Source organism: Terrapene carolina, unplaced genomic scaffold, assembly GCF_002925995.2.
Source record: "Terrapene carolina triunguis isolate 2854851 unplaced genomic scaffold, T_m_triunguis-2.0 Scaffold21, whole genome shotgun sequence".
Classification (NCBI taxonomy): Eukaryota; Metazoa; Chordata; order Testudines; family Emydidae; genus Terrapene; species Terrapene triunguis.
In genome coordinates, this window is record NW_020664372.1 from 43,001,404 (window position 1) to 43,021,449 (window position 20,046).

Here is a 20,046-nt window from a genome sequence, read left to right on the forward strand (position 1 = left end):
TACTACTGTGCAGTATGGAATTAATGCTTTTTGAGCTGATGACAAATTGACAGAATATCGTGCTTATGGATATGACCAGCCTCTGAAGCATTTACTAACATTATTTATCAATGGAAGTATAAAACATAAAGTATACTTTAAGGTTGTAGCCATGGATGTGTTTTCCATCTTTACCAAGATTCATAAAGCCAGTTAAGACTCCAGTCCTGCAATCAAATCAACGTTTACTTCTCTTTGTGTTTGTGGGAGGCTCATTAATGTCAAAGGCTTTTAGCATGGAGGCAAGGGGCTACCCATGTAGATCCAGTTGAAGGATAAGGGGCTCCTACTTCCTTCATAATGCTGGTGAACCCCAATCATATCAAGTATGTATTTGAGACCGGATAAGAGAAAATTAATTATTCATGGAAAGTAATTATTTCAATCCACTTTTCCGCTTCTTGATTTAGGTGAAGAGCTGGCAATGCTGGAGGACATGAATTTGGGAATAATGGATTTGAGAAATGTAACCTTTAAAGTAACTCAGGCCACATCAAATGCATCTGCTGACATGCTGCCAGTCATTACAGGAAATCGGTAATAAAAAAAAAAAAAAAACCTAAACAGAGGAGAAGGGGGGCAGTGGGACTAGAAGAAGGGAAGATAAAAATATACTTGAACCTCAAGTGCAAAACAGCCAATATCTGGATATATTTTACAATCCCAACATTTCAAATAGAATGATTTTGAAGCTGATCTTGATTAATTTTTATTTTACAAACAGCTAAACTGAAAAGTGCATAACAAGATGACGCCAGAAAGATGACAAACTTGTTATCATGTGTAAATATTAAGTTGTCCTGGCTTTTCATAATCACAAGGGTTTCAAGCATTTTTGAAGTCTCATCCTAAAAAAATCAAAAAATAAAAAGTCTATTTGAATTAACAAAAGGCTGTTTTCCAATACACACTAGGATTTGTTACAGCTTTATTCTGGTGAGAATAGCAAAGCTTTGACACCACCAGAACAACCCATTGAATCGGACACTTCAACCTGCCATCTAGTCAGTTAGGCCACAGTCCTGCTCCTGGCACAATACCAGCAGATCCTTGCACCCATGTGGAGTCCCATTGAAATCAGCAGGACTCTACACGAATGCAGGGATCTGCCCATAGGGAGCTGGGATCGGGATTGGGGCTTTAGCTAGGGAAGAGCAGGACCCTCGCTGAACTAAATGAGTTTCTTTATAATTTAGTTGAGATTTTAACTGATGTACTTTTAGTCCAATAAGAGAAGATAAATACAGGATTTTAAACCAATACAAGGGCAAAACAAGATATTGGGGACATTAAATGTAGACGTGAGCATGTCTTTTCACCTTCAGTTAGACTACAGAAAATGAAGCACCATTTCTAAAACCAAATTGTAATTTTTGTGATGTTAGCTTTATGTTGAGGGGAAATTGCTGTTTGTGGTGTTCTGCTTCTGTCCACTAAAAACTGCAAATTTGGCCTAACAATACTCTTTCCCCCTCCATCCAATGTAAGACAGACTGACTTTTTTAATATAATATTTTCATAGGCTCCTTAGCACAGTGGTTGAAAGCTTTTTAAAGTATCATTGTGGTCAGAAAAATAACTGTAAAAATTCTGTATTTGTTCTCCCATTGACCTCTGTATCAAATTGCCCATTTTACAAGTTCCCCACCCTCCAACTCATAAATGCCAGTCCTGCAAATTCAATCTAGTGCTTGTAAGTCAAGTGGGTTCTTCTTGCTTCTGTCATCATCAGTAATAAAGATTTTGAAATCAAAGTTACCAGACTGTTGTTGATGTGTGAGGCACACTAAAATCCAGCTTGTTCTCCCAGAGCTGTGTGCACTCTGCAGTACTAAATTAAATGAAAACTAATTTTTGACAGCAAGGTAAACAGATAAAACACAAAAGGTAAACACATCAGGACGTAAACTGAGTGCTGCAGTTTTTAAATTGCTTTCTTTTCTGACCAGTACGAAGCTTAAAAGCACTAGCATGTCTTTGATACCCTATTAATAATTTGCTGTATGTTCAGCTATTATTCTTTGCAAAAAGAAATGTCACATTTTTAAAAATACAGATCAGTAAGCAAATGTCTTAGTTGTAATATTTTCCGTTTGTTTGTTTGAAGTGATGGATTTAATGTGAGGATTCCTTTGCCAAGCGCCTTGTTTGATTCGTTGCCCCGGGAGATTCAGAGCGGCATGCTACTGAGAGTTCAGCCTGTTCTTTTCAACGTGGGAATCAATGAGCAGCAAACCCTAGCAGAGAGGTACATATCCAATCACAAAAGTTCAAGCTTAAACGATGTGAGATAACCTTTTACTCTGCTGGAAATACATTTCTGCGATGATGGAATACCTTGCTTTATTGTCATAAAAGAAAATAAATGCTGGATAAATAAAGGCATGTTTCTCAGTCACATATCTTTGGATCAGTGACTACAGCCTCCTCCTTAGTCCTGCTCATTGCTGTTTTGTACCCCTTTTACCTGTCTCTGGCAAGACAACAGGGCAAAAGTTCTCAGCAAAAGTTTCAGATGGTATTTTCCCAAACCAAATTAACTTGAAATTTCCAAATGAATGGGCTTTTAATATTGAAAGATAGAGAAACCAAGATTTTAAGTATAACTGCCATAGCCTGAGTGTGTGTGTATGCACCTACACATAATTTTATTCCTGGAATAAATCTCTTTAGCTTTTTATACTGCACTCCTCACTGAGTAGAGGATTGAACTTTCAGGAATTTTACAGGTTGAATCTTTAAGTCACCCTCTCACGCTTAAATGTCAGGGGAAAAAAAAGGAATAAAGGTATCTCTGGGCTAATGTTGTGCCCTTTTCTCATCTTTAAAGGTTTGGAGACACCTCGTTACAAGAAATAATTAATATGGAGAGTTTAGTTCGGTTGAATTCCTATTTTGAGCAGTTCAAGGAAGTTTTGCCTGATGATTGTAAGTACTCAGTAACTTATAGCAGATAGATATAGTATTTTTCATTTAAATAGCTGACTAGTTTGTATCAAATTAATTGTTTAAATGTTGAAACTACTCCAGTATCAATGGCACCAGAGCAGCGATGAAACTATGTGTTGCAATTTCAGAGTTAAATAGCATTATATAAAATGATTTGCGGCTCACTCTGATTGAACTTTTATCCTTCTATGAGTGGTATATTTACTTATAAAATGTATGACTGCTGGGGGAAAATTAGACAAGTGAATATTTTCACAGCTGGTACCATGGCAGAAACTCTGCCTGCTACTATGGTAGTATTCTCCACATGCATGGTGGTCTGTTGTGAGATCAAGACACCACACCCTGGACACACACCATTCCTTCTGTCTTTCCTTTTAAGCTCCTGTGAAATGATAGCATTTGTAGCCAGTGAGGTTGCTTCAAAGAGTGGAAAACCAGTTGCTAGAGCAGGTATGGAGGCTGCAAGTCAAAATTCCACCCCGTATGAGGGCAAACTTCTTGTACATTTTTCTTATTCTTTTATCTGGAGGCAGGATTGTAAGTATATATGCATGGAACCACAAAATAAGATAGAAGTCAGTTGGCACAACTTTGAAATCACAACCTTTCCTCATATACAAAAACCATTGGGCTCCAAACCACGTTTATGGGATTTGCATCAGACACATACACACAAAACAAATACATAAGCATTCGAAAGGCCAGTAACAACACTAGGGAGATCCCTCCTTCCCCAAACTAAGGCATGTTATCCCCTTCCTCCCTCGCACAGAGGAACATGGGACACTGCCCATCTTTTTAATCACAGTTGGGCCAGATTGCATTCTCAGTTATACTGGATTTATCCTGGTGCAGCTGAGAACAGAATCTGGCCCCCCAGTCTCCAAATTCCCATTAATCCTGTGTAATCACATTCTGTGAAAACTTCACCTACAAAAAGTACATTTGATTTTAATGCAATATTTTGGTGCCACATGTTAAATAATAAAAAATAATTAACTTTCAATGTCCTGTTTTTCTTCTCTCTCTTCATTCTTCTTTATTTTCTTCTCTGTGTGAGGAGTCATTCAAGTCATTTTTTCTTCCCTCTCCAATTCTGTCCTCTCTGTTTTGTTCACTCCTCTCCCTTCTCTCTCCCTTGGCTCATTTAATTCTGTCTCCTGCTTTGCTAGCTCTCACTCTCTCTTTCCTGAGCATTCCTTATCCTGCAGTCTGTTTTCCTCCCCCCTGCGAGAGACCAACTAAGCTAGAAAGAACAGAACAAGTCCTGTCATCTTGTCCACCAGTCTTTATCTTCTTCTGATCTTCCCTAGTCTCTTTCTAACACTCACTGCAGCTCCATCTTTTTTTCATTGTTCCTCTCCTTACCTTCAGAGTGTCCTCCTCTCCCACACCTCTCTTGTTTGTGTCCTTTGTAGGGCTGGAAGGAGGTATGATACTTTCAGAATTAAAACCCTGGGACACCTCTGTGATAGTGTCTTTAGCATGGTGAAATAGTCATTCAAATGACAAAATTACATCTTATTGTAAAAAGTGGGGTCTGGTGCCATTCTTCCAGCTTCCACCTCAATACCATCATGTACATATTTTCTGCACTAGAAGCTTTCTTACAGTAACTTAGTGTTCTGAGTAAGTTTATCTTGAAACATTGAAAAAGTGTCACTAATATGCAATCTGAGCAAAAGAACAGCTTTGATAGTGTCTATACCCATTTGGCTTTTCTCTTCACTCCAAGTACCATTCATCACACTGGATTTCCTGCCACTGGACTGTTTGCTCTGTGTTTACCAGGAATAAAATCTGCTTGGTATTACAATACATCTTGAGCAACTGTTTTGTGATTATATATTAACCAGATACTCTGATTAGTGATGTGAAAAATTGGGAAATTTCAGGTGCCTCAAAAGAAGTTTCTGGGACATCCTATGAAAAGCTGGGGTAAAACCAGATGTATACTTACAGGAGTGAAGGAAGTGAGGGCAGTTCTCTTTCTGCTTCTGTTCCAAGCACATAGTGGTAGTATTTGAGCAGGGTTACAAGCTGAAACAGGCACTATTCTCCATGAGCCCATGCCCAGATCAGGCAGAGCAAGGAGAGTGTCTAACAATTTCCACAGCTGGCGTGGGGCTGCAAAGCAGATGGTTGGTATCAGCAACTACATAAGTGCAAAGGACGAGTGGCTATTGGGGAAACTGCTGGTCCTTTGTTCAAGGGAAGGAGTGCTCTGGGAGCTACAAGATCACTTAAATGGAGACTCAGGAGGAGTCAAGCAGGGTAAATGCATCCCAAAAGCAACTTCTCTGCTTTTCTCCTATTGTCAGAAGAAACTTCCTGCAGGACCCTCCAGACTTGTAGGATCTAAGCACCTCAGGATTTCTGAAGCATGAATTACTCCTGGTTGGAGAGAGGATATGAAGTGTGTTTCTCCTCCATTTTATCCTCTTGGCCTGTTGAGAAACATTTGGAATGGCAGCCTGTACACCCTCCCCACAGCAGGCAGCCTCTCTGTGTAGGGAGCCAGCAGGGCAGACCATTAGGAGTAGCTATTCTCACCGCTTGCTGGTGCCTTGGTACCATCTAGGAGAAGAGACGTGGTCCAAAAACTGAATCACATGGTTCACAGCATGTTTATTTTGTCAGATAATAATTCTCTAAAAGTATATATCACCTCATTTATCCAGATGCAGCTTTAGGATGTGTACAATGTGTACAATTATGTAATAATTGCTGTACAGGACCTTGATACTTATGTACTAAATGATATATAATGCTTGGATTATGAATAGAGGTGACTATTGAAATTTCCATGGCATTTTGAAGGGCTGTCTGGTTTCCTTCAGTAGGAGTCTAATCAAAGACCTTAATTAATTTGAGTTCAGTACTAATAAACAATCCACAGAATGCTGAGTCCTGCAGGGAGAATGCCTCGCTTCACTCAGTAAAGGCTTCTCTGACCAGCTGAGTGAGGCTCACAGGAATCTGAAAGTTTGTGGATACTGTGATGTTGGACATTGAAGGGAGGGCAGAATGTAAAATGAGATTTCCAGAATTCTTGCTATGGCCTCTTGAGGAGGGAAATATGACACCCAACATATAGGATAGTAAACCCATCCTGTTTTTCCTGTGTGATTACTTTGCACTCAGATTCTGATTTCCCAGAGTATGAAATTCTGTGAATATATATATGCAGTTTAGTTTAGCTTTAAATGAAGCTTTAATTTGGGTTGTTAGTGCTAAGTATTTCAGAGTTGCAAAGCTCTGATGAGTTGAAGAGAACATGGCTGAGGTTCTAGCTGGTACATGTAACAGTTCAGCTCAGCCCTGAGAAGTTATAGTTGTGTAACCAATGGCCACTAACGAATAGGAGTTGTTTTTATTTTGTAGGCCTACCTCGATCTCGTAGTCAGACGTGCCTGCCTGAACTGTTAAGGTTTCTGGGACAGAATGTACATGCAAGAAAAAATAAGAATGTTGATATTCTTTGGCAAGCTGCTGAGGTATTTATCATTCTGATTATTGCCACGCTCTGATCGTCTTTTTTTGTACATGTACAGTATATACGCCCCTTTCTTCTTTCAAGTTTATTTTTGTAACCTATATTTCCAAATTTCCCAGTTGTCTTGCAAGTAGATTTTTAAGTGGCCCCTACCTCAAGTCTCTAAGGTCGGAAAGGAAAGTATCCACTTTTAAATCCAATAAATTCTTCACACAGATGTTAGAGGGTGTTTTGGTGGAAGGGTTGGAAGATGTCTTTCCACATGGACTCTTGCACCATTCTCCTCTGGCCTATAGAATAATAGAGACCAGTCTGATAAGCAGATGTCAGAAATCACTAGATTAAAAATGTAAAACACTATCTAAAAGCTCTGTCCAAAATTAAAGACAAATCTTATTACCATCTTGGTGAAATGTCTTTCCAAAATAATTTTTTCGCACAACACCAGTAACTAAAGTTACAGTGGTTCCATCACGCTGCCTCTAATACTAAGACTTTTGACATCAAAGGTCTAAAGTGTGAGCTGATGCAAAATGCAATTTGTATTACAAGGAGGCTTGGGGAGAGGGAAAATAAGTGTGTTCTCTTAGCCAGAGTGTTTCTCACAAAGAAGAAATGATGAATTGTATATCCCACTTCTAGATATGCCGGAGACTAAACGGTGTTCGATTTACAAGTTGTAAAAGTGCCAAGGACAGGACAGCCATGTCAGTGACCCTAGAGCAGTGTTTGATCCTGCAGCATGAACATGGAATGGCTCCTCAGGTCTTCACCCAGGCTCTGGAGTGCATGAGGAGGTAAGAGTTGGACTGCTCACTAGTCACTTATTCCTAATTCAGGATCCATGTAAACTGCAGATGAGTGGTTATCTCTTTTTGGGAAAGGATCAGTTCCATCAAAAAATAAAGTAAAGTAAACCCCACAGGCAATAGCTGGCTGTCAGACCATCTCTCTTTCAATCTTAAATTCCTTGACCTGTGCAAAGTAAAATTGATTATTGCCAAATTTGCACAAGGTTCTCTTTAATGGGCAAGAAACCATTTGTAACCTTAGTTTTCGACAATGTATTGGAAGTGTTCAGAGAAGCACATAAGAGAGACCTTTCAAACAGACTGTCAGTGCTGAGCTACCAGTTGAGCATAGAAGACTAATGCCCACTTGAAAGTCACAATGATTGTGACATTCCCTTGGCTCCCATTATGGTGCTATCTTTTTAATTTAGTTTTTGATCAGGAGGTTTTCTCAGAGATGACCTCTCTGTTCTTTCTTATGTGAAAGGTACGCATCTGCAGGTTGCACTGGTTTGCTATGCTTACTCCTTAGCAGTGAAACAGTTTGCTCACTGGGCAAATTGTCATTATGAGTGTTTCATGATACAGCAACCAAACCCCATCAAAACCTGTCAGTGTTCTGTTGTCATATCAATTTAACAATGTTCTGTATTCTGAAGCAGCAGACATGTTTGCCGAGTTAAATACAAAAATAAATAAATATTTGTTTATTGTTGTTCAATGCCTTGTTTCAAGCACTGCTGGAAAACTCCGTATTTCACATACCAAAAGAAAGGATAAGAAATCTAGTTTTAGTCTCTATTAATGTATTTCAACAATGCTGTTGAGTCCTGTTTTTGACATTCACTCTTACTGAACGTACTGTACTGTGTGTCTTCTCACCAAATTCTCTAAAGTGTTCAATTCTCTTATCCTTTCTGTATGTTTTTGCTATTTGACCCTTTCTTAATCTTCAGTTGCCTACAAGAAAATACTTTACATGATAGCAGCTACAGCCTCTTACTCTGGTAAATTTTGTTTTTTAAATGATCTCACTCCTAGATTTGGTTGGTTGCCTGTAGTCTTTCTTTTTCTCACTTAGTTAATTGCTTTGTGATACTGGACTCATTCATGCTATGTATGAAACCTGTGCATTTAGAGACAACTTATCCCTTGATGTTAGAAGTTGAGGTATCTTGACACAGCACCTTAAGTAGTAAAAAAGTTACAAAGTACTATATGGCAGAAATTCTGTACACAATAGCAAACAAAAGGCCAATAAAGCCAGACACCTCCAGATCCGAAGTCTGACTGTCATCCAAGGTATTTGGATCTAATCTCCGTCAGCAGTATAATTCCTTTTTAGTGTAGCTAAGTTGGATCTTTTCAGTGGTACTAACCGTCATTAAAGGATAACATGGAGGGAAATGGATCTGTTTTTAAAGTAAAATTTTGCAGTTAGTCTTAGGTCACATTCAAGTGCCAGATTAGTGAAGAACTTTCCTCCTCCATTTCTCTCTTTCCTTTGTAGAGTTATTCTCACTATCAACATTCCACTTTGTCAAATGAAACACATACTATTAGGCATAATCTAGTATGTTCCAAATGCAGAATTTTTTGCTCTTTAGGAGTGTCTGCATGAGCCTGGGATAAGTCTAACTGACCTGGATGCCAGTGGTATTCAGTTTTATATTACATGAGTTGATAAAGAGGTGACTTGTTATGGCCTGGTCTTCCCTAGAAAATTGTCAACTTAATTTTGTTGCTCAGAGAAGTGAAAAATCCACATCCATGAGTGGTGTAGTTAAACTGACCTAATCCCCAGTATAGGCAGCGCTAAATCGATGGAAGAATTTTTCTGTCAACCTAGCTACTGCCTCTCGGGGCAGTGGATTACCTAGGCCGACAGGAGAACCCCTCCTGTCAGCATAGGTAGCGTTTACGCTAAGTGCCACAGTGGCGCAACTGCAGTGGTGCAGCCATGCCGCTGTAGCATTTCAAGTGTAGACAAGCTCTACATCTCCTGTGCTTTCGTTCTTTCTTTTTCTTTTCCCTTTCCCATCCTTCTCTTCATTTTCCGTTCTCTGGTTTTCAACCTTGATGTACGTCTTCCTGTCACTTTCAGTGCTTCTTCTTCCCTCCTTCCTTCTTCTTTACCCTCATGTTGTTTTCTCTCTCTCTCCTTCCCCATGTTTCTTTTCCTCTCATTCCAAGATCAAAAAGCTTTGCCTTGTCCCTCACCCAACCCATTCAGTCTAATCTCTCTCTCTAACACTGATCACATTTTCCATTCAGTTCTAGCTCTCCGTTCACTGCCTCCCCTACTCCCACCCAAATCCATTTACATTCCCTTCATCCACTCCCCAGCATTCTCCCTCCATTTAGTTTGCCCCCAATACATATTGATTCCCATCCACTTATCCCAAATATGTTCACCTTTTCGTACCCTAACTTCACATATACACTCCTCCTCAGTCCACCACCATTCTTCACCAGCAGCAGGCCAGGCAGGGGAAGTTGCTTTGGGCATGTTTCTATGCCTGCTCTCTTTCCAAGGGTTGGGCGGAGACAGAGAGATTCCTCTGTCCACCTCATTCCTGCTTACCTGAGGGACCTCCAGGAAGTTTCTAGCTGCCAAAGAGAGTTGAGGTTGCTCAGCACCTTGCACAGAGGCACTTGCTACTCACAAGATTAGGCCCCAAAATTGCAGGTGTTTGTGGCTTTGCGTATTGAAAAGGACAGTAGTAAGAACAGAATAGTGATCCAAAATGAAGAGCTGGGCTGAGAAACCTCAGCTAACCTGGACAGGTGTTCTCTGCTGTTGGCCCTCTTTGCTCAAAAACAGTCTGGGCAGTGAGGATCCATTTTGAGACGATTATTCTGAGACCTGGGGATTCCCCCACTGCCCATGTCCGCAGTTGCATAAATCAAACACTGCCCAAATGTGTGTTTTGAAAAGCATTTTGAGAACAAGTAGAATTCATTTTGAAGCACAATATCTGGTCTGTTGCATTGTAACAGACAGATCAGAGGCTGTTGAATTAGTTCACTGCAACTCACATTGAAGCATGTTTGAAAGGGTCAAATACGACAATGGTTATTCATGTTCAGGTTGCTTTTCGAAGCTCCATTTCTTTGCAGCATGTGGAAGCATGGCAGGGCAGCATGGAATATTGCTTGGCCAATTGAGAGAATGAACATGGAAAACCATTCTTGTTCAACCTACATGTATTTCTTTTCAGTAGACTACAGTATTTATTTTTCTCTTTTTATTCTCTTTCTCTCTCCTTTTATCTGTAATTGTGGTGATTTTTTTGGCATTACTCCACTCTTCCTTTACTCCATGTTTTGATTTTGTTGTGGCTTCTTCCATGTTTTTCATTTCACTTCTTGGTCACCTTGTTTTCCCATCTCTTTTGATACATTTGTTGCATGTCTGCCTTCCTTTCTGTTTTATTTTCCCTTCTCCCAAACTTCTTCCTTTTCACAGCATTGGAACACGGGAGGTAGTCACCCAGAAGAACTTGAGTGGCTTGGTGCCCATCCGAGATTTCGGGCTAGACCCCAGCCTCCTCTACTCTTTTCCTTTACTAGCTCTGAGCCCCAATTTACTGATTGTGTGGCTGTTTCTGAGCGTAGCATACCTGGTGGCCCGATTACGTTGCAAATGAAGACAAGCTTAAAAAAAAACAAAAATAGATAAAAGTGCTTAAATATGTATTGCCACCTGATACCTGCTGGACAAAGGAATGTGTCATAGCAATGTCTGCCAAGAATTATTATTATGCCTTACAATTTTATGTTTATATTGTACTAAACTGTAAATATACATCAAATTATTTTATCAAGAGGAATTGTATTGAAAGTTTAAACCACTGTTATGCTTTCAGTGCTTGTAACATAGTCTGAAGTTGGCTGTTACCTCGTTACTTTAGCTGGCCTGAAGATCAGTTTCTCTTACCAAATATTTCTCTTACGTTCAGATCTAAGAGTCTCTCTCATATATACAGTTTTGTGTTACTTGTTTCATGTATTCCAGAGAAAGGAACTCTGTCTGAAAAGAATTTGTATCTTTTTGTATAATCTTTAAGTGTATGCTAACCTTGCCTTTCATTTTTATGAGATATGAAGAGAAAAATTTAAAATAAATAGGTGGGGTTTATAACAGATGTAACTAGATAAACAAATCTGACACTTTCTACTTCCATTTCAAAGCATAATCGTTAAATTACAGTAGTAAATAGTTTGCAGAACCCATAGTCTTGTTCCTTTCTCATGTTTAAACTATTTCAATAGCATATACTGTACCCGCTCAAAAAAAACCCCCTTGAATTGCGGTGTACTGCATGCAATATTATTCCATTATGTTTACAGGTATACATTTTTGTAGCCTATTTAAGTGAATGACTCTCAGAAAAGGAGAGTAAGTAGTAAAAATAGACTGATAGTGATTCATTGTCTATTTATTCCTTCTTGGGGAAAGATGCTCCATTTTTAAATTATAAAAAAGAGAATTCTGAATCAGGATAATAACTTATAAATTAATTATGTTGACATTTAATATGCCAGGCAAGAAAAGAGGTATATTAGTTAGCTCCCTTAGCATGGTTTCACTGAACTACAAAGCCAAAGCATTTGGGTTTTGTGCAGTGACAATAGACAAAATATTATTGTTATTTCTATTCTTAAATATTTGCTATGTGCACAGATATGGTTATGGGAGCCACATAAGGACCTAGGTAGGTAAATAGATGACAGTGAGTTAATATGTAATTTCTATCATTATTATAATTAGCTCAAATAGGCAAATAGCAGCATTCAGAAAGCCTAGATAGCTGTAACTGTTATATTCATTTTGATGTTTTTTAGAAGCATTTCTGACCAGTAATAATGCAAGATGAAAAAGCAGCTATGTAATTTTGAGGTTAGAATAGACTCTTAAATTCGGGAAATGTTTAATTTCCTGTTATAAATAAATCAGAAAGTACATGGCTATATTTTCGTTGTCTTCACCAAATCAGATTGTACAATACAATGTCTCCTGATTTCCATCCCCTCCCTCACCCCAGATACCCTCTTACCTTTTTTTAAAAAAAAAGGTGAATCTATTTAAATTTATATTTCATTTTTATATATAAAAAAAACTGGAGTGAGTTTGGGAAAGCTTATTGCTGATGAAATTGAAACCATGGCACGCCAGCAATGGAAAATACAAAGCTGATTGGTGGCAGGTATAAATTACTCTGCCACTGCATCTCAGTCCTGATCTTCACACACTTCTGATTCCAGCCTTATTTGTCCCCTGAACAGCCTGCCTTTTGTGCCAAATTCTGTGTTTTTATTATGTGAATAAGTATCCAGTACGGACAAAGGCCTTGATCTAGCAAAATGCTAAGCACACTAGCCCAATCTAACAAGTATGTGCTTAACTTTGAACATGACTAGTCCCATAGAAGTCAGTGGGAATATTCATGTGCTTAAAATTAAGCATGTTTAAATGCTTTGCTGGACTGGGACCAACATGCTTATCATCTTGCAAGATTGAACTCTAATTTAAGAAGCTGATTAGTCTCACTTTGGGTGAACCCTAGGCCTACTTAATTCAATTTCATTTCTTTGGGCCTAGATTTCATCCTTTGTGACCTAGCCTATATTTAAACTCAGGTCTCCAGAGCTGAAAAGCTTAGTGCATGCTGCCAACATGCCTCGACCAGAAGAAATTAATTCTTCACAAAAACTATCACATAATTAAGTTAAGATTCTGGTTCTTCACTACAGTCTCAGTCTTGCACAGTGCCAAGTGCCTGAACTCCCAATATACTCAGCGGATGCTCAGTTGAGGAAGCTCAGCACTTCATAGGACTACTTGACACCTTGCTCGATCCGAACCCTTGCGAAGGATCTCTAATGAGGAGATGGCTGTTATGTCATATCAATGACAGTGTAATAAACATAGGTGCCATTAGTTGAGATGTATTAAGCAGCACAAGATCTCCATTCTTTGCATTTTAGAACACCTTTTAGTAACTTTGGGTGGTGGCATGAAGGAGCAATACTGTACCTTTATAATTAAGCTGGTTACCTTTGGGCAGGAGGTTTCACATTCATTTAATTAAATGTTGACAGGTACTAGGGTTAAGGTGCGATATATTTTAATTAATTTAAGGCAAACATAACCCCTACATTTAAGGTAAAAATAACAATTATTGTTATGCCTTTGTGGTCACATATCAAAATATATTATAGATCATATTTAAGATTATATTGAAGGTAGGACTAAAGCTAATAAAATTAAGGAAGCTTGATGCCAGTTGGTGTAGTATCTGATACCAACTCATTCAGTTGTGTCTAGGAATCTCAGTGGTGAAATAAGGATTTATGTTCACTATTAGGTCACGTAAGAAAAAGTGACTCGTGAATTAATATTTCTGGTCACCATTGTTTCCAGTCAAACAGTAAGCCACGTCCTCAGCTGGTATAAACTGACATAGTTCCATTGAAGTTGATGGTATATAGCAGCTAAAAAATCTGGCACAGAAGATATGTGATAGCACGTTATATCTTGTCTTCACATTCACAGGAGGGGGAAAAAGCCCTTGCAGCACCATCACTACGACTCACTTCAGACGTGCAATAACAAGTCATGATGGGATGAATTCTGAACAGTGCTAAACTTACCATTGAATACCCTAACTTTCTGGTTTGTGTCCCATGCTACTGTCCCTTTGTGACATTACCCAGGGTACAATCTGGACTGTTGAACAGCTTAATTCTCTAGCCTGGGGTGTCTTTTATCCTTCTTTGCTGTCAGAACATCCACTCCTGGTCTGCTCACCCAGCCTTCAGTATTCAAAATCACTCCCAGATAAATTACATGAGCACTCTGACCAGTCATTCATGAATTACATATAGGGCGACACCCACAAATTCTTAGTCCCAGCCTTGTTCCTCCAGAAATGTGCATCTTGTACTGCTCAGTAGCCTTCTGTATAAGCTCATAGGAAGTCTCTCATTTCATCAAAGGAAAATGATAATGTACCAGCCTTGTTATCCCAAATGGAGTTCGCACACACTGTAATCCAAACACACTGGTTAAGATAAAACAATAAGATAAGTTTATTAACTACAGAAAGATAGTTTTTAAGTGATTACAAGTGATGATGCATAAAAGTCAGGATTGGTTACAAAATAAAATAAGAGTAAAATGCAAGCTAATGCCTAACTTAACAAGCTAAGTGAACTTAAAAGCAAAAGGTTTTGTCTCACCATACGCTGCAGTAAATTTCACAGGCCGAGTCTCCTTTCAGCCTGAGACGCTGCCCCCTTAGTTCAGTTCTTTGAGAGTGGTTGATGTTATGAGCAGAGATGGAGGAGGAGAGAGGTAAATGGGAGGCCACAGTCTTTCATTCTTATACCACCCTCCCCTCTTTGAGGATTGCCCCCAGCTGGAGTGCAGGTGACAAGTAGTCTCTTGTGGACATGAGATCTGACTCGTCCCTGTGATGGAATGTAAATTTCTTATTCACACCTTCCCATTGCTGAAGAATGGCTGCTTAAGCAGGTGATAGCTCTTTAACACCTGGCTGGGGTGTCAGTGTGTCTTTGTCTCTGAAAAACTTTTTTGGGCCTGCTTTTCTTAACCTTGGAACATGTATAACAATGCTATACAGCCAAATCGTATAACTTCACATACAATGTTGATACACACATTTTACCAGGACAATAATGATCAGCAAACAATAATGTTCAGCAGAGTATGAGTTTTCAACTGATTTCACAAGGCATACTTTGTATAAAATGTATCCTAGTCTTATAAAAGTGGTGAACATAATAATATAGACCATTGCACAATTAAACTTAATGTTTTAATTACAATTAAAAAAAATTGTCCAAGAAAAGGAGAGAAAATGAAAGCAAATCCTTTCTGGAAGTGTATTTTAATGGCTCCTTTGAAGCAATTCAAGTCCATGACATGAAAATATATTCAAGAAATTTTCACAATATATCTCACTCACTTAATTGGCTGTAACAACTTTTGCTGTATTTTGTACACACACAAAGTAAAGGTGTAATGTACATATTGGGATCCATACTATAAAAAATAGTTACTTCACATTTATAGTAAGCAATCCTCAAACTTTAAATAGAGTGGCTTTAGGAGATAAACTTAAGAATACTAAATGCATTTAAAATAGTCAAGAAATAATAAAATTACAATGAATTTAATTAATCAAAATCAAACAAGCCCAGCAATGAGCATAAGCCAGTGTTGGAAGAAGATTTTTAAAGGTAAACAAAACCCAAAGCAACCTTTTAAATTAAGTCACTATGGTTTATCTGGGGTATGTTACATGCTGCTTTTCATCTGTCTTTAAAACAGGAATAATATAGCATTTCAGCCATAAGATGGTGGTATGTACATTTTGCCATCAAGCTAGAGCATTAAATCATTATCGTTATCCATTTTTACCTTCTGTAGTAGAGAGAGAAGAAAACATTCTCATGAGAATCTAAGTTAACTTATAACCTACATTTTTTTAAAAAAGTGCTTCCTCTTTGTAAGTCTGTTTTTGGAAAACAAGGATTTTACATACAATGAAAGGGACTTTGCAGTAGATTTCAGAACCATTATATAGAAGCCTTATAGCTGGGGTAGCTTTCATTATAGCACAGAGCCTCCTCATGGTATGGAGCAACTGCATAGCAACATTAGGTTTGCAATCTAAACTCTGAACAGTTTTGTGTGATGACAGTACATGGAGCCAATCTTTTTTTGCACCCATACAAAGCTGCTGTTTCAGGATTTAGATTCTGCTAGTACAGTTTGTTAATTTTCAAATTAATTTATGCATGCAAAGTTATTTGAAAAGTCATTATTTTTGTATTTACTCTTTAAGTAAGCTTTGATAATACTGGCATACAGGGGACAATAAAATTATTTAAAAAATTCTGTTCAGAGATCAGCAGTTTTTCTTTTTCAACTTAATTTACTAACAAATTAGCAGAACTGTATTTCAGCAGGTTTTTTTATTCCATGTGCAATGAAATGGCATTTAAACTTCACAGTAAAAGTACCCTGAAATACATGAAACCATCTCAAATATAAAAGGTTTGTTCCATTAGATACACTGCTGCTTTTTAGAAATGCAAAACTAGCAATTAAACATAGCATGTGTCCATTCTATGTGCTTCTTAATAGCATTGTTTAATGATCCACCATTTTTAATATTTGCAATGGCAAATGATCCAAACATCCATTGAAACTAATCAACTTTTTTTAATGCTATGAAATAACCAGTTCATTTCATCTTAGTTTAAGTCTTTTATTTATTTATTTTCCTTTTTACTGCTGTCATTTTTTTGTGCTTGTTTTTTTCCCCAGTGAGGGTTGTCGAAGAGAAAATACAATGAAGAATGTTGGATGTCGCAAGTATGCATTTAATTCCCTGCAACTGAAGGCTTTCCCAAAGCATTACAGGCCTCCAGAAGGAACTTATGGAAAAGTTGAAACATAAGCATATTGTGTCCTGTAATTAGCTGTTCCATTAAAACACGGGGATACACTCTAGTTTAATATATGAATTTGTCATCAAGACCAGATAACCAATTTTTGTACATTTCACTAGGTTATATTGAGCATGTTACTTTATTGAATTGGAATCTATGAAGATTATTCTGACACCTTAGTTTGAGATTAGCTTGATGACTCTCTGCCCATTTAATTAGCCTTCAGTGTATGTAAAATGCACAAATACTGGAGCACTGAATAATTACCTAAATGGAAATAGCTTGGTACCTCCAGGATGGTCAAGGACTTTATGAATGGCGTTTAGGCAGGTGTTTCACATAACATCTTTTTATACTGAGTTGACTTGAGATTAAGCTTTTCATAATACTTTTTAAAACTGAGAATAAAACCTCAATGTTGTAAATAGTAAATTAATTGGACCCTGGGCAGTCTGATGAGCGTAGAATGAATGATTACAATCAAGCAACAACGGTTTAATTTTTAAAAAAGAATGTCAGCACAATAAAAGTCAGGAGCTTAAAATGTTTTACTGTGTGTGTATATATAATGCTGTGTTTCATACATGGAGTTAGTAATGTACAAGGCCAGATACTGACATGAAGTCCTATCCTGCTCCAACTTAATCCAAAGTTCCCATTGACTTTACTAGGATCAGGATTGGACCCATAATCACCTTATTTGATTTCAGAAACTTTTTAAATTTTTCGAACACTTATGTGATTGCATTTGATTAGTGGTGAGTGCTAACAAACAATATTGTAAAATTCAAATACAGTTTTATCCCCCCATTACTTATAGTAACTTATAGTATAACAGGCAAGTCAGTAAATTTCATGGTATTGTGTATTAAGTAACACATTTTTCCATGGCTTTTTATATCACTTCAGGTCAATCGTGTTAGTATCTGAAATTTTTTTGATGATATTTTCCATACCTGCTAACTCAACAATGCTCTGTAAATGCCCACCACTGCCCAATCATTCCATAACAAACAATTGTTTCTGTTTAGCATTGCATTTTGCCCAGCTGAGCTCTGTCAGAATAATGTGCAGGGATTATGATTATCATAACATATATTTCTGGTGAATCTAGCAATGTCCTATTTTGATACAAAGTAACTGTTAATGTGTTAAAATCTCATACTTATTCCATCTCATGACTAAGGTGACCAGATAAGCATCCGATAAGAAATGTTCAACAGATCTCCTTGAAAATAGTCTCTGTAAAGGGTATGCATTCTAAAAAATGAATGTAAACATTAATTTCCAGATTTTATCAGGATTAATCTTCCCTAGCCACATTTAGCCCAATATACAATAGTCAAGTCCTCCTTCCCCCTTGGATTCTAAGGAAGTAGGCTTTAGAATGGGAAATACGGTCAGTTTATTCAGAATAGAATAGCAACAGCCAGGTCTGTATGTGGCAGTTCCCTATTTCTTTCTCTGTCTTCCTGGTGTTTGTCTGTGTTCTCGCTGCTCTATCAATCATGTTCATTCTGCTCCCATATACATTTGGGGGTTTTAAGTACCGTGGTTTTCACGTTTTGCTTTTTGCAGTTCAACATTTAACAGTGTGTCACATATGCCAGTTAGACTGTTTTGCTGAACTAGCTTTTTATTATTATTTCAGCCATACTAAGATAACAAAATGGTGAATATTGTGTACGATATGCATATGTCTAGAAGTCTGTAAAAAGTATTAATTCTGCCCCTGTTTTGAATAATTAATTTATGGCTATAGCAGAAACAATCCTTGGGAACTCCACTGGCTCTGTTCACCCCAAATAAAACAACCTGTGTTTGTTTTTTGACAATGTGTAAAACAAATACATGTAAAAAAAATTTTTTCAGTAAGGGTCCTTTGGATTTATATTATTCCATTCATTCTGTTAAACCTGCAATCCCTATTCTGTTATTAAATGCCACATTTCTTTTTATGTAATCTGTACTCTGTAGAACTCAGTTTCTCACTGGTGACATTTAGTTGATCAGTTTATTTCATATATTTTTCAATCATGTAGTTAAGCATATATATAAATTCTTACATTGTTACACAGGAACTCTGTGTTCAATTTTGGAGGGGGAATAATGCAAGAGAGTTATTACAATTACTAGAGCTGTTCACTAGTATTATGGAGTCCTTAATAATTAAATTCACTCTAAATTATAGTGACCTTTATTTATTTTGTATACACACCAAATCTAAATGAATTCCTAAACTCTTTATGTGCATGCTTTTTGCTCACCTTTTTAAAGCAGTGGAACACCAAACTTAAGTACTGCATTATTTTGTGGAGGATATTCTAATTTCTATATACTTCATGTAAAGCATCATTGTTCGGCTAATATTTTATATATACAACATTGCTATTACATGCACATAAATAGGCTTGCTTAAAGGGCATATTGAACAGTAAGATTTTGAGCAGTTCATCTAAAAAGAAAAACTGTGAAACTTTAACTAAACATATAGGAACCTTCACATGAGAGTTTAAGCTTTTCTGTTGCACAGGAAAGACATTAAGGATTATTGTAAAATGAAGTTCTGTCTAATGTTCTTTTTGAATACATTTTTTAAATTATAAAACATACTAAGGTTAAAAAAATGTTGCCAGGTATGTTCTGTGTATGTTCTGTGAAAGCACCCACAGCACAGTTGCCTTTCGTTTCATTTATATATGTAAAGTTATTGTATAATACAATACTGTTTTGTCCCAACACCATTGTATTTGCCAGGCTTTGTGCACTGAAATATTTTTATTTATTTGGTTTTGGGCAGTATTAATATATCATAAACATATGGTTAGTGTTTTATATATTCCTAGTTCATCCAATCCATGTATGCTGTAAATGTGCTCGTCTTTAGGATGAAAAACAATAAAAAACTGACAAGAATATTGAGATGGTGACTTGTTTTTAAATGCATCAGTTTAAGATAAATTAAATCAATACTTTCAAGGTCTTTGGCTCCAAACTTGACCTATCTGATAAAATTTATCTAATGGGGAAGGCACTGGATCTTTTATGGATATGTTTTACACATTTATATGAATAAAATGGAGCTATTTATTTTTTAGATCTTGCTAAAACACTGTGTACACCATAGAAGAATAGCTGTCAGTGTAGTTAAACCAGACACAAATTTGGTCCAATATTCTGGGTAGACTCCACAGTGACATTTAGCAACAAGCTAAATGAGGTAGTTTATGCCACTGCATCTCCAGTTTCTCTAATAACTTCCCAATCCATCCTCACTGCTTG

General features: G+C 37.3%; 1 protein-coding gene across 8 annotated transcripts in view; it reads left to right on the forward strand.

Annotated features, from left to right (window-relative positions):
* The window catches only part of INPP4A (inositol polyphosphate-4-phosphatase type I A), a 193,732-nt gene extending 174,062 nt beyond the window's left edge, over window positions 1-19,670 (forward strand). For all 8 annotated transcript variants that reach the window (XM_024213386.2, XM_029910605.1, XM_029910610.1 and 5 more), the window contains 6 exons: window positions 450-576; window positions 2,147-2,287; window positions 2,870-2,967; window positions 6,376-6,488; window positions 7,130-7,284; window positions 16,640-19,670. In XM_024213386.2, coding sequence (XP_024069154.1) covers window positions 450-576; window positions 2,147-2,287; window positions 2,870-2,967; window positions 6,376-6,488; window positions 7,130-7,284; window positions 16,640-16,772 — 767 coding nt within the window. In that variant the 3' untranslated portion in view covers window positions 16,773-19,670. The remainder of the gene's footprint in view (window positions 1-449; window positions 577-2,146; window positions 2,288-2,869; window positions 2,968-6,375; window positions 6,489-7,129; window positions 7,285-16,639) is intronic.
* The last annotated feature ends 376 nt before the right edge of the window (window positions 19,671-20,046 follow it).